At 44.5% G+C, this 14,118-nt stretch overlaps 1 protein-coding gene across 1 annotated transcript; it reads left to right on the top strand.

Moving 5' to 3' along the window:
• Positions 1-1,157: 1,157 nt before the first annotated feature.
• On the top strand, positions 1,158-13,069 carry ZNF285 (zinc finger protein 285). Its single transcript, XM_057533724.1, is given in 9 exon segments — positions 1,158-1,199; positions 5,517-5,574; positions 9,332-9,458; positions 11,426-11,772; positions 11,775-12,247; positions 12,249-12,392; positions 12,394-12,611; positions 12,614-12,861; positions 12,863-13,069. Coding segments are annotated over 8 exon segments (1,779 nt in total). The 5' UTR covers positions 1,158-1,199; positions 5,517-5,559.
• Positions 13,070-14,118: the final 1,049 nt, after the last annotated feature.

Raw genomic sequence — 14,118 nt, 5'->3', positions numbered from 1 at the left:
AGGTGTAGTTGAAACGAAAGTGACCACGTGTTAATACTTTTTTAAGCCAAGTGATTGGTACCTGAGGGTTCATTATGCTATTCTGCCTGCCTTGTGTGTGTTAGAAATTTCCGTAATTAAATATTTTGGAAACAATTTTCCAGTTAACTAACTAGGAAGTGCCTGAAGCATAGGAAGGTTCCATTTTCCTCTTAGTTACACATAGTATATGGGGCCAGACCTTGGGGATTCCCCCTCAGATTAGACCCCTATGCCCTGAGAGTCACTGTGAGCTCCAAGGTGCAGTCAGAGCTTCAGGCCTTTCAATAAAATTCTGTAGTTTTCGTCCTTAATGAAATTGATTCATAGGTCGTTCATGTCTTTTGTCTCTTGCAAATGGGATAATTTTTTTCTTCTATCTCTGTAAGTATAGGTGTGTTTTTCAACATCTCAAACCTAATATTTCCAAAACTGAGCTCCTGATTTTCAAAACCTGCCCCTCCTATAGTCTTCCCCATCTCTGTAAACGGCAACTCCATCCTCCCAGTCACTGAGGCCAAGGCTTTCTCTCCTGTCTTTCTTTTCCAGCCCACATGCAAGCCATCAGCAGATCCTGTTGACCAGATCATCAGTATAAATGCAGGACCCAAACATTTCTCACTCCCTCCGCCTCTACAGCCCTGATCCAAGGCACCGTCATTCCTGGCTGGGATTTTGTGAAAACCTCCTAACTAGTCTTCCTGCTCCTCCTCTTGCCATTGGTAGTCCATTCCTAACAGCAGCCAGCGTGATCCTGTTAACACCCAAGTTAAATCATGTCACTCTGTTCAAAATCCTCCCGTTGCTCCGAACTAATGAGACTAACAGCCCACATCCTTCAAGTGACCTTACACCATCTACCCCCTGGCTCTCATTTACCTGTATTTCATCTCCTCTTGCTCATTCCCTCACTCCACTTTAGGCATGTGCCATGAATGCTGCCACCTCAGGGTCTTTGCACTTGCTGTTTCCTCTGTCTAGAACATTCTCTACAGATACTTGCATTGCTCACTCCCTTACTTACTTATTCCCTTATCTTTACTCACATATCGCCTCAGTGAGCCCTTTCCTGACCACCCTGTTTCACTCCCCATCCCCCTTCCCCCCCCTTTTTTTTTTTTTTGCTCCATAGCACTGACCACTGCAGTATCTTCAGCGTCCAGATCACTGCCTGGCACCCAGTAGGTACTTAATAAATATGCGTTGCACGAGGGAATGCAGTCCCTGACCTCTCTGAGCTTAGAGCCAAAAGCAGAAGATAATTAAGCCACTACAATATAGTGGTATGGTAGGAGACGTGGTACCTGCCATGGTCTGAATGTTTGTGTCCCCCTCAAATTCATATATTGAAATCCTAAGGGCCAGAGTGATGGTATTAAGAGGTATGGCTTTGGAAGGTGATTAGGTCCTGAGGTCAGAGCCCTCATGAATGAGATTCATGCCTTTCTAAAAGAGGCCTGAGAGAGCTCCCTTGCCCCTTCTGCCATGTGAAGATACAACAAGAAGTCGGCGACCTGGAAGGGGGTCCTCACCCCGATCTTGGAATTCCAGCCTCCAGGACTGTGAGAAGTAAATTTCTGTTGTTTATAAGCCACACAGTCTGTTGTAGTGGCTGGAACAGACTAACACAGTATCTAATGTAGTAGGGGTTATCAAGGAAGGCTTCCTGGAGGAAGTAACATTGAAACTGAGACCTGAAAGAAAATAATAATAATAATAACAACAACACAGTGTTCAGACTCTTTAACATGACATCCAAGATTCTTCGGGATTTGGCCGCTGGTGATGTTTCCGGCACCATCCTAGCCACCCTGCCCTGTTGTGATTTTCTGTGTTCCTGTCTGTACCCCGTGCTTCCTGTCTCTGATTGGACCACAGTATTTCCCATATCTGTTCTCTTGCCCACACTGCCACTGTGGCCCTTTATCCTTTCCCTTCCCTGTCAGTTTGGCAGATGCCTACTGTTTCTTCAGACATGAGCTACAGCTCAACTGTCATCTCTCTAAAGCCTTCCCTGACTGCCTGGACCCCTCTCAGGGAGTGTTGGTTTCCTATTTCCCTGTGTCTTTCTTCGATTTTGTGGAGTGTCTGTTGCAGCCCTTCTCACATTCCCGTGAATGAATTGGCTCACTTCTGTACCCCCTACTTTGCCTCCCCTTTAGATCAAGGACTCAATCTTACTTTTATAGCTGCAGCTCTTAGCTCACAGCCCAGTGCACAATAGCCAGCACTTACTGACTCCTCACTCTATGTGAGGCAATGTTCTGACCACTTTACAAGTAATAACTTATCAAATTCCCAAAACCACACTATGAAATAGGTTCTCTTAATATCCTGTCTCGTGCAGATGCAGGAACTGAGGCACCACAGCCAATGAATGACAAGGCCAAGCCTCGAGGCCCACAGCCTGTGAATGACAAAGCCAAGCCTGGAACCCAGGCAGTCTGGTTTCAGAGTCTACTGTCTCAACAGCCAGGCTCTGCTGCCTTTTCTCATAGTCAAATATGAGCAGTTTTCCTTGCACTTTTGATCTCACGATCTGACCTCTTCAGTCTAAAAATTAAGTTTGGCCAAGGCCCAGACTTCCCCATTCATTCACTTATTTGGCACCTGTTGCATGCTAAACTTGCCACATGTACATGAATAATACAATCTCTATTCATAAGGAGCACATGTTACAGGAGAGGAAGCAAAAAGTAACCAGAAAAATTGCAGTACAGTGTGAAAAGTGTTAACAGTGGATGTCTGTACAAGATCCTGTGGTCTGACTTTAGTAGAATGATCCCCATGGGTGGGGTATACGAGAAGGTCATTAGAAAAGACCTTCCCTAGTCCCATAGTTCACAGTCACTTGAACCTAGCCGGTAATAGGCTTTGTCCTGCACACAAGCCGTGTCTCACTAGTCTTAGGTTTTTGAATGGGCTTTCTGAGGTTAGGACTGCAGTATACAGTTGTGCAGGTTGGGTACTGCGCAAAGAGACCACATCTAAAGTGTGCTATTCATGTTACAGAATACACACACACACACACACACACACACAGTTTTTCAGCAGGTGGCAGTAAAACTGTCTTGTTCTAACAAAATCAGTATATTATAGTAATTTTCCAACAGGTGGAAGGAAAGGATCTTGAGGAAGGGGTGTGTTTTCCTAATTTGTCCAAAGGCAAATAAGAGTGGATAAGGGACTGCCCTGTCTGCAGTCCTGCCACTAGGCCTAAGGGCTGAAAGTGATTTCATAGAGTCCTTTGGCTCAGAGAGTCACAGATCACAGATCTACAACTCTGACTTGATCACATGACATTGACCCTCCCACACACAGAGGAAATGGTCTTTATCCTGGTCCCCAGATGATTCCACGTGGTTGCTAGGTACATCTAGAAGAGTTCAGTTTAGTCTGTCTCCTCAGTTCTGCAGCCTTTCTTTCTTTTTCTTTTTCTTTTTTTTTTAAATATTTATTTATATATTTGGCTGAGCCGGGTCTTCATTGTGGTATGCGGAATCTTCGTTGCAGCATGCGGACTCTTAGTTGCAGCATGCATACGGGATCTAGTTCCCTGACCAGGGTTCGATCCTGGGCCCCCTGCATTGGGAATGCAGAGCCTTACTCACTGGACCACCAGGGAAGTCCCAGGGGCTTATATTTCTAATTGTATTTCTGGGCAGCTGCAGTTCCAAATTCAGCTGCAGCTTGCCCTCTAGGTCCTCTCTGCATCAAGAGGTTGCTATGGGCACCTGGTCTCCTTCCTGCTGCAGTAACTCAGATCAGAGTGATGATCGGATTAAGTGAATGAGAGGCATTGGTGGGGGGAGAGTGTGTGGGCTCTGGCAGGTGAGGAAAAGCAAGGGTCTTGAGGCATCATGTGCCATATTATCTTTGGTTTTCTAGCTCAGGATCCACTCCCCACCTTTCCACCCTGTTCTCTGCCCTGAGAGGCCGCCATTGCCCTCTGGCCTGGCTTGTCTTTGGCCAATGGGCAGTCACAACAGGAGAATTTGGAGAGAGGGAGACGAGTGAGTTGGAGTATGTAATCCCTCGATTCTCTCTCTTCCAGGTTGTCACAGGTTGGCTGCACTTCTCAACAAAAAGTTACAGCTCCTCATATACTAAGGAGGAAATACAATAATAGTGTACTAATGACTTGGTTGTGAAGAAAATGTCACAGTCACAATAATATGAAAACTGAATATAACCAGAAACAATGTAGATGCCCTTCAAAGGTGAACAATTAAACAGAGTGTGGTACATACATAGCATGGAATATGACTCAGCAATTAAAAAAGAACAAACTATGGATACACACAACAATCTGGATGACCCTCCAAAGAATTATGCCAAGTGACAAACAGCAATCCCAAAAGCGCACATGCTGCATGTTTCCATTTATATAACATTCTTTTTAAAATTTTATTATTATTTATTTTATTTATTTATTTTTGGCTGCATTGGGTCTTTGCTGCTGTGCGCGGGCTTTCTCTAGTTGCAGTGAGCAGGGGCTACTCTTCGTTGCGGTGCGCAGGCTTCTCATTGTGGTGGCTTTTCTTGTTGCAGAGCACGGGCTGTAGGCGCCAGGGCTTCAGGAGTTGTGGCTCACGGGCTTAGTTGCTCCGCGGCACGTGGGATCTTCCCGGACCAGGGCTCGAACCCGTGTCCCCTGCACTGGCAGGCGGATTCTTAACCACTGCGCCACCAGGGAAGCCCTATATAACATTCTTGAAATGAAAAAAGTATAGAAATAGAGAACAGATTAATGGTTGCCAGTTGCCAGAGAGGGGAGGGCTGAAGGGAAGGGGGGGTGATTATAAAAGGGCAACATGATAAATCCTTTTGGTGATGGAAATGTTCTGTACCTTGTTTGTATCATTGTCAATATCCCGGTACTATAGTTTTGCAAGATGCTACCACTGAAGGAAACTGGATAAAGGATACATGGGATCTCTCAGTATTATTGCTTATAATTGTATGTGAATCTACAATTATCTCAAAATAAAAAGTTTACTTAAAAAAACTGAACCCTGGGACTTCCCTGGTGGTCCAGTGGTTAAGATTCCGCACTTCTGCTGTAGGGGGCGCAGGTTCTATCCCTGGTCGGGGAACTAAGATCCTGCATGCCAAACAAAAAAACAAACAAACAAAAAAGAGAGCAGAAGAAGCCGTCTGTCACCTTAGATCTCTCTCCAAATGAGCGATTCCGGAGCCTCTTTTCCAGAGACATTAGGATGTAAGTGATGTCAGTACATTCACTCGTCTGAGAAAAGGAAAAAGAATGTGTCAGTTTTAACCCAAAAGCTTGAGGAGAGAGACAGGAGTTACACAAGGGTCTGGGATGTGGGGGGATGGCTTGAGGAGGTGGGAATTCGGTCTGGTGAGAGTGAGAAGAGAGGAAAAGATATCTTGGGAGAGAAGAATGTGTGAGAAAATTTTCCAGATCAGAAGGAACCAATATTCATTCACAACTTGTCAAACCCTTGGTCTCATGCATTCTTTCTTCTTGGCAGTTCTGCCTTCTCTGGCTCCTGCCCGTTCTAAGAAGAAGACAGTATGATTAAGCTCCAGGTAAGTTAAAGTTTCCTTTCTTTCTCTTAAACGCTATGTCCATTGGATATCTCTATTTTCCAAAAGGAAGTCAGCAATTTTTGAGTGACTCCTATGGTAGGCACTTTACCTTGTTTATGACAACTGGGAGAGGTAGTGGCATTATTCCCTTTGGAGAAATGAAGAAACAGGCTCAGGAAGGTCAAGATGTCTGGTTCAGAGCTGCTCCAAGTGCAGTTTGCATACCAGTGCCAGTCGATGAGCTGCTTGTCCCTGGTCCACAAGAGATAAGTACAGAAATACAGAAATCAGGAGTAAGCATTGAGAAACTTTTATAGCGATTTGGTATTGCCACAGCATTTGACTGCACGATCAGTATACATGACTACACTCTGAGTAGTAAGATTTGAATGGATATGTAACAATCTGGGTTCAACCGGCTAAGCAGAACCAGTAGGAGATAAATATTAAAAGATTTATTATGGGAGGGGTGGGGGAAGGAAGGATTGGGAGTTTGGAATTAGCAGATGCAAACTATTATACATAGAATGGATAAACAACAAGGTCCTACTGTATAGCACAGGGAACTATATATATTCAATATCCTGTGATAAACCATAATGGAAAAGAATATGAAAAAGACTGTATATATATGTATAACTGAATCACTTTGCTGTACAGCAGAAATTTACACAACATTGTAAGTCAACTATACTTCCGTAAAATAAAATTTTTAAAAGATTTTTAAAATAAATTTTTTATAGTTAATTTGTTTTCCCTGCAGTTTAATTTTTTTATTATTATTATTTTTATTTATTATTTTTTGGCTGCATTGGGTCTTCGTTGCTGCGCACAGCCTTTCTCTAGTTGCAGCGAGCGGAGGCTACTCTTCGTTGTGGTGCTCGGGCTTCTCATTGCAGTGGCTTCTCTTGTTGTGAAGCACGGGCTCTATGTGCACGGGCTCAGTAGTTGTGGCACACGGGCTTAGTTGCTCCGTGGCATGTGGGATCTTCCCAGACCAGGGGTCGAACCTGTGTCCCCTGCATTGGCAGGCGGATTCATAACCACTGCGCCACGAGGGAAGTCCCTAAAATAAATTTATTTATTTTTATTTATTATTTTTTCGCTGCATTGGGTGTTCGTTGCTGTGCACGGGCTTTCTCTAGTTGCTGAGAGCAGGGGCTACTCTTCATTGCGGTGCATGTGCTTCTCATTGAGAATGGCTTCTCTTGTTGCAGAGCACGGGCTCAAGGCGCACGGGCTTCAGTAGTTGTGGCTCGCGGGCTCTAGAGCGCAGGCTCAGTAGTTGTGGCGCACGGGCTTAGTTACTCCGCAGCATGTGGAATCTTCCTGGACCAGGGCTCGAACCCGTGTCCCCTGAATTGGCAGGCGGATTCTTAACCACTGCTCCACCAGGGAAGTCCCTAAAGATTTATTATAAAGAATTAGCTTGTGCAATTGTGGGGGCTCGGAAAGTCAGAAATCTACAGGGCAGCCCATTAGCAACGCCAAGGCTGGAACTCTTGACCCAGTGAAGCTGCTGTCTGCGGGTGAAAGTTCTCCTTCTCTCAGGGAAGCCTTAGCTCTGCTCTTAAGACCTTTCAGCTGATTGAAGCAGCCCCCGGGCCCCCCAGATTATGTAGAGTAACCTCCCTTAGAGTCAACTGATTATGGACTTTAATCATATCTACAGAATATCTGCACAGCAGCACCTCAATTAGAGTTTGATTCAATAACTGGGGACTGTAGTCTAGCCAAGCTGATACATCAAAAAGACCATCGTGGGGTGGAGGCAAGGATTTTTTTAAAACCATGAGCAATGTTTTAATTATGAAAATACACAAAAAGAGAAAATAGTACTATGAATCTCCATATATAACACCTGTCATGCAGTTTCAACAATTAACATTTTGCCACATTTGCTTAATCTTTTTTCTCACTTTTCTTTATTCTTTCCCAAAGCATTTTCAGAGAATTTTAAAGACTAATGCAGGTAGCATGTTATTTCATACTGTACTGGTTTTTTTTCTGAGTTTATCACTTTCTTAAAGTGACTTACTATATGCAGCTAAAATAAACAAGCTCACACTTTCACCCTTTGCCAGGAAAACATCTTGCCCAAGTTCACAAATTCATTAGGTTACACTTTCCATCTTCTAAGTTACTGCCAGCAAGAGTTTTACAAAACATTTCATGGCTACATCACTCAGGTTACCATTTTCCCAACCTCTTCTAATAGTTTCCTCAGCTATTGCAGCCTGGCCCCAAAGCCAACGCCATATGTATTTATTTGGTGCACTCTGCTTGTGGTAACAGTTTTTGTGTCTATTAGCTCGGTTGTGTTGGACAATGGCAGAGGGGCAAGAGAGTAAGCAGAAATATGCAAGACCCCTTAAGGCCTAAGCTTAGAATTGGAACAAGTCATGTGGCCAAATCCAAAATCAAGGGGCAAGGAAATACACTCAGGTCTTTTAGTGGAATTGGAGAGCATGAGAGAGAATATTTCTCAATAGCAATCTAATTGACCACACACTCCTGTATATTCCAGTATGTATTTCTGAAAACAGAAATGGACTAATGAGAGTATCAATAAATTTTTGCTATTGTCTAATACCCAGACAATAATCAAATTTCCCTGATTATCTCAAAAATGCTTCTTTTTGGTGTCCTTCAGTGCATTTCTCTTTCCACAGTATCTCCTGTAGGTGCAAGCATTCAAGCTGTTACAAGGGTACTTCACAGATGGTGCTGAGTGCTAAGGAAAAGATTTTTAAATTTTTGCATTCATGTTTATTGATTTATACATTTATTTTATTAATATTTTTGGACTGTCCTTGTACCAGAACCCTATAGCCATCTCTGCATAGGATCCCAGCAAGGGATCCACCCAGCTGCAAGGGTGGCCAGGAAATGGGTATTTTGTTTTCCCAGACTCTATAGTTGAGGCTATGGAGGGAGAAGGTGGGTAGGCTGGGCGAGCCCTCATTCTTAACCCCTTCTCCCTACAGTGTCTGTGCCACGTGGGCTGTAGGACATCAGTACGTATTTCCTGGCTCACTACCTCCAACTCCATTTCCTCCCCTAGCCTTGCAGAATCCCTGTAGCGTCCCCCAGCTCCAGAGCCTAACCGAAAGCCAGTTGTCATATTAGAAATGTGATTTGCAGGGCTTCCCTGGTGGTGCAGTGGTTAAGAATCCGCCTGCCAATGAAGGGGATGTGGGTTCGAGCCCTGGTCCGGGAAGATCCCACATGCCGTGGAGCAACTAAGCCCGTGCGCCACAACTACTGAGCCTGTGCTCTGGAGCCCGCGAGCCACAACTACTGAGCCCAAGTGCCACAACTACTGAAGCCTGCACGCCTAGAGCCCGTGCTCCGCAACAAGAGAAGCCACCGCAGTGAGAAGCCCGCGCACCACAATGAAGAGTAGCCCCCGATCTCTGCAACTAGAGAAAGCCTGCACACAGCAACAAAGACTCAACACAGCCAAAAATAAATTAATTAATTTAAAAAAGAAAGAAATGTGATTTGCAGAGCCCCAGCTCCAGCGTTACAAAGTGTGGTTTAAAAGTGAGGGTTTGGGGAATTCCCTGGCGGCCCAGTGGTTAGGACTTCATGCTTTCACTGCCGTGGCCCCGGGTTCAATCCCTGGTCAGGGAACTAAGAGGGTTTGGAGCAAGAAGACCACAACTTAATGACTGGCACAAAAGCTTCCAACGTGGCTCTTCTTCCGGGGGTCATTTGTGCAGATGATGAATGTGGCATGTGCTTGACGTTTTAGGAAACTGTGACCTTCAAGGACGTGGCTGTGGTCTTCACCGAGGAAGAGCTGGTGCTACTGGACTCCACCCAGATAAACCTGTAGCAAGACGTGATGCTGGAGAACTTAAGGAACCTGGTCTCTGTGGGTGAGGACAGCGACCTCCCTGTAAGTAAGCATCAAACCACTGGTCCTGTTTTCTCAAGTGGTCAGCTTCAAACCAGATAGAATATTCCAGTTGGAGCACAAAGGGAAACTTTGGCCACCAGAGAGAAATCGCCTAAGAGATGCACGTGCAGGTGAGAACCTGCAGTTAATGAGTTTTAGCAGATAACTGTGAGCACGTGGTCCCCTGTAAGGTGTTGGTGAGGAGCCCTTGTCAACCCTGCGCCCCCTGCCCTGTGGGCATCTGATGGAGTTGGCAAGCCTACCCTGACCTCCTCACACGTTTAGGCTCTCATTCTCTCCTCATATTTCTCAGAGTGAGATTGAGAAAATTCACACATTACCAAGGCCTTGGTCCCTTGGTTGCCTCTAGAGCAAAACCAATGTTTTGGACAAACTAGTGTTAAAGGAACCAAATTAGGATCTGGTTGGTAGTCAGTGCAATATAAGTGTCTGCTGATCTGCTTCCTTGCTGATCAATATCTAACCTAATTTCAATTTCTCAGAGTCCCATATACAGATATGTATTACCTCAGTTTAGTTTATGAGATAGTTGCTATCATTGGCCCCCTTTTACCAAGGAAACAACTGAGGCACAGAGTGGGTAAGTAACTTGCCCAGGGTCACCCAGCTTGTCAGAGGAACTAGGATTTGAACCTTCCCAATCTGGCTGTAGACCCTGTGCTTGTAATAACCAGGTGACACTAAGTACCACTATGTCCATAGATTATAAACAGGGCTCCTTGGGCTAAATCTGCAGGGTGCAACCCCATTGGTGAGTCCTGAAATCAAGTGACCATGTCATAACTAGCAGTTTTTGAAAAGCAAAATAGATTAATGGGCTAGAACACAAAAGGATTTATCAGAGTACATTGCACCTGGTAAGGTCAGTCTCAGCTGATAAAACTATTTTAGTTTATGGTATGTGTCTACGTGTAGGTACTGGGTCACAGTGTAAATGCTTTTCTTACTATGGGTACAGTCAAAACAGGTGGAAAACTGCTGCTTTAAACCTGTTTCCCTTTTCTCTGACACCACCTTATGAACCAAAGTCACTCTCAATAAAATGACTCAGAAAATTACCTTGAACCAGAAGCAGTGTCCAGATGGTCTTAACCGTGGTTTTTGTGACATTTTGAAGCCTATTTTTGGGTGCCAAGGGTGTGACCATCCTCTTCTGCCTCAAACCCCTGTTTCTTATGACCCTTTAGTACAATCTTGCTTCCCTGGGTGCCAGGCCATTGACAGTTTCATGCTGCCCATTCTCATAGCCATGGCTGTTTGAGATTCTGCAGTAACCTAAAAGGGGAGAAGTTAAGGAATTGGATGGCAGGATCTTGGTGGACTTTGTCTCTTCATAAAGCCAGGGAACCTCAGGAAAGATAAAAAGGAAGTCTCATATTTCACAGTATTATCCCCGTTTCAATCCCCACTGCAGCTGTAGGCCCACCATGTATAGTTGTGAAGGTTGTACACAAACATACATGATAGTTCTATCCCATATAACAGTGATGTAAAGGAAGGGACATGGTTAGGAGATAGGACTTGTTACTTGTTTCTGCAACCTTTTACAGGATCCTGGAAGGTTCCTGTGATCGTTTGTGCCTCTCACCATGTCCAGAACTCCATGATTATGTATATTACATGAATCACATGGGAGCCTTCCCCATGCCTTCTGTAGCAAAATGATTAAAGGCTTTTTATCAACTACTCTTATAGCCGAGGGGTGAATTTCTTCCTTTATAAACTGTTTCCAAGATTTCTTTTGATTTCCATGCAATACCTGGTTTTTAATTAGCAGCTCACAGATTAGAATTACTGGGTTTCTAATTGTTTCCTATATGACTAGGAGCCAGTGGCAACTTCTCATCCCATCCTACTTCATTTCCTCAAAGCCTTTGGATAGATGATCTACTTGTTCACTTAGCCAAATTCTCTTTCTCCTCATAGGAGACAGGATTAAAAACAACATTTCCAACCTTCAGGAAAAAGGGTTGAGTTACCTCTCACCAGAAGTGCTCTACTTTTGGCAGATTTGGAAACAAAGGATCAGTGAATTGAGTGTGAGTCAGGATTATGTCATGAATCTTCAAGGAGATTGTCCCCGATATTTAGAAGGAGATGTTTCCCTCTGTGAAGAGTGGGCAGGAGTGTCTGAAAATGAAAGGTATGTAATAAATGCCATTAATTTAGAAAATCAAGACATCACAGCTTGGAAAGGCCTGACACAGGTCCTTACCCCAGAATCTTGGAAGAAAGCCAACATAATGATCGAGCCTGAGAATTCTCAGGGAAAGTATACAAGAGAATTCATATGGAAGAGAAATTGGATGGATGTGCTCAGTGTGATGGCAGCTTCTTTCAGACCTCACGTGATGGTAATGATTTCCAAGAATGTAAAGGAGAGGAACTTTACAGATACACCGGCTGTGGGAAACACTTGGTTATGAAGTCAACAGTCAAACATGGTCACGTGGTCTATGCAGTGCGGCAACCTTTCAGGTGTAATAACTATAGAATGGGTTTCATAGATGATGCAAAAGCTCATGTTCATCACAGCGCTCACACAGGAGAAAAATCTTATAAATATGACCAGTGTGGAAAGGACTTTAGTCAGAGCTCAGGACTTACTGTTCACTATAATACCCATTCAGGGGAGAAAACTTGTGAGGGTCAGGAGTGGGCTAAGGGCTGCAAACAGAGCTCAGACCTTCCCAGGAATCAGAAAGGCCCCTTGGGAGACAAACCCTATAAAGGCATCGAATGTGGCAAAGCGCAGTTCTTCTCTTCACAACCATCACCAAGTCCACACGGGGGAGATGCCTTACACGTGTGACGTGTGTGGGAAGGGGTTCAGATTCAGGTCGCTTCTGTGTATCCACCAGGGAGTCCACACAGGGAAAAGGCCCTATATATGCAGAGTGTGGGAAGGGCTTCGATCAGAGCTCCAGCCTTCTTGTCCATCAGAGGGTCCACACTGGAGAGAAACTCTACAAATGCAGCAAGTGCAGCAAATGCTTCGGCTGCAGCTCCGTCCTCCAAGTCCACTGGAGGCTGCATGTGGGGGAGAAGCCTTATAGGTGTGGCAAGTGTGGAAAGGGCTTCAGCCAAAGCACACACCTGCACATTCACCAGAGGTCCACACAGGGGAGAAACCCTACAAATGCGACGTGTGCAGGAAGGCTTTCGCCTACAGCTTGTTTCTGCACACTCACTGGAGAGTTCACACGGGAGAAAAGCCTTACACGTGCCAAGTGTGCGGTAAGGGCTTCAGTTACAGCTCCTACTTTCACTTACATCAGAGAGATCACACCCGAGAGAAACCGCATAAATGTGATGAGTGTGGGAAGGGCTTCATTCGGAACTCCGATCTTCACGTTCATCTCAAGAGTCCGCACAGGAGAGAGGCCCTGTAAGTGTAAGGAATGCGGGAAGGGCTTCCGTCGTAACTCTTATCCTCTTGCCCGTCAGACAGCACATAGGGATGAGATGGACTATGCATGTCATGAGCATGGCAAGGCTCAGGAAATACGTAGCTCAGACCTTCTTACTCAGCCAAGCCTGCAAAAGAGAACAGAAACATTAGAAATGTAGTCAGTCTGTGTTCAATCAGGAAAACAGAAGCCACTTATGTGTTCCAGATGACAGAGGCTTACTCAGACATTGGGAGGGCTGGGGGAAGCAAAGGACAGGAACAAGACCACCCATGACGTCAGCTGGCAGCACTGAAGCACGTGGTTCTTAAGGGCACTCCAGGAAACCACTGTGGCTCTCAACACATTCCTTGAAGCTCTCATCAACTGCCATCTGCTGTCGTGGCAAAGAAAGTGATTCTGTTTTTTAGGTTTTGAAGCTTTATTTATTTATTTATTTATTTATTTATTTATTGAATTTAGAAAATGATTCTTGACAAATGGGTGGTTTGTGGCAATAGTTACAGGTCAAATTTCCATTAATGGGTATGCCCAGGAAGGAAATTCTAATTGGGATGAGGAAAGTAAGAACTTCAGTCCAGCCATAATCTTTAGGTGTTTTTGTTTTTGTTTTTGTTTTTGGAGTCTCCTCTAGAAAGACAGTCTCCATTAAGAACATTCAAAATAGCGCTCAGACGTGAGAGCTACGTTATTAGTATGGTAAGAATTAGGCCATACTCAGGTTTTCAAATCCATTAGAATTTCCACACAGGAGAAGCTCTGTAGAAGTGATATTTTAAGGGTGTGGCAGAGATAGTGATACGTATTCATATTCGTACTGGTTCTATTTCCTGGGCACATAGGAAGACTCCATTTCCCAGCAGGCCTTGCAGTTAAGGGTGGGCCCATGTGATTGAGTTTCAACCAATGGAGTGTGTGCAAAAGTGATATATGCTACTTCCAGGACTGGCCCTTACAAGCATCTGGCGATGTCCTCCAGGCTTCTCTTTCCTGTCGTGGTGATTTTGGAGGCTGTTTTTTCCAGACGGGAATGATGGGGAAGGTGGCTATCTGTGTCGGACTTTTTTTTTTTGAGTGAGAAATAAACATTTACTGTGTTACACTACTGGGATTTGGACAGTTTATTTGTTATAACATTGCCTAGGCTGTACTGCCTAGTACAGAGTGATTTAATAGCAACATATTTCACAGTCACTGGTGTCCACATAA

This window comes from Balaenoptera acutorostrata, chromosome 19, assembly GCF_949987535.1.
Source record: "Balaenoptera acutorostrata chromosome 19, mBalAcu1.1, whole genome shotgun sequence".
In the NCBI taxonomy this organism is placed as follows: Eukaryota; Metazoa; Chordata; class Mammalia; order Artiodactyla; family Balaenopteridae; genus Balaenoptera; species Balaenoptera acutorostrata.
This window is presented reverse-complemented; position numbering and strand designations above follow the sequence as displayed.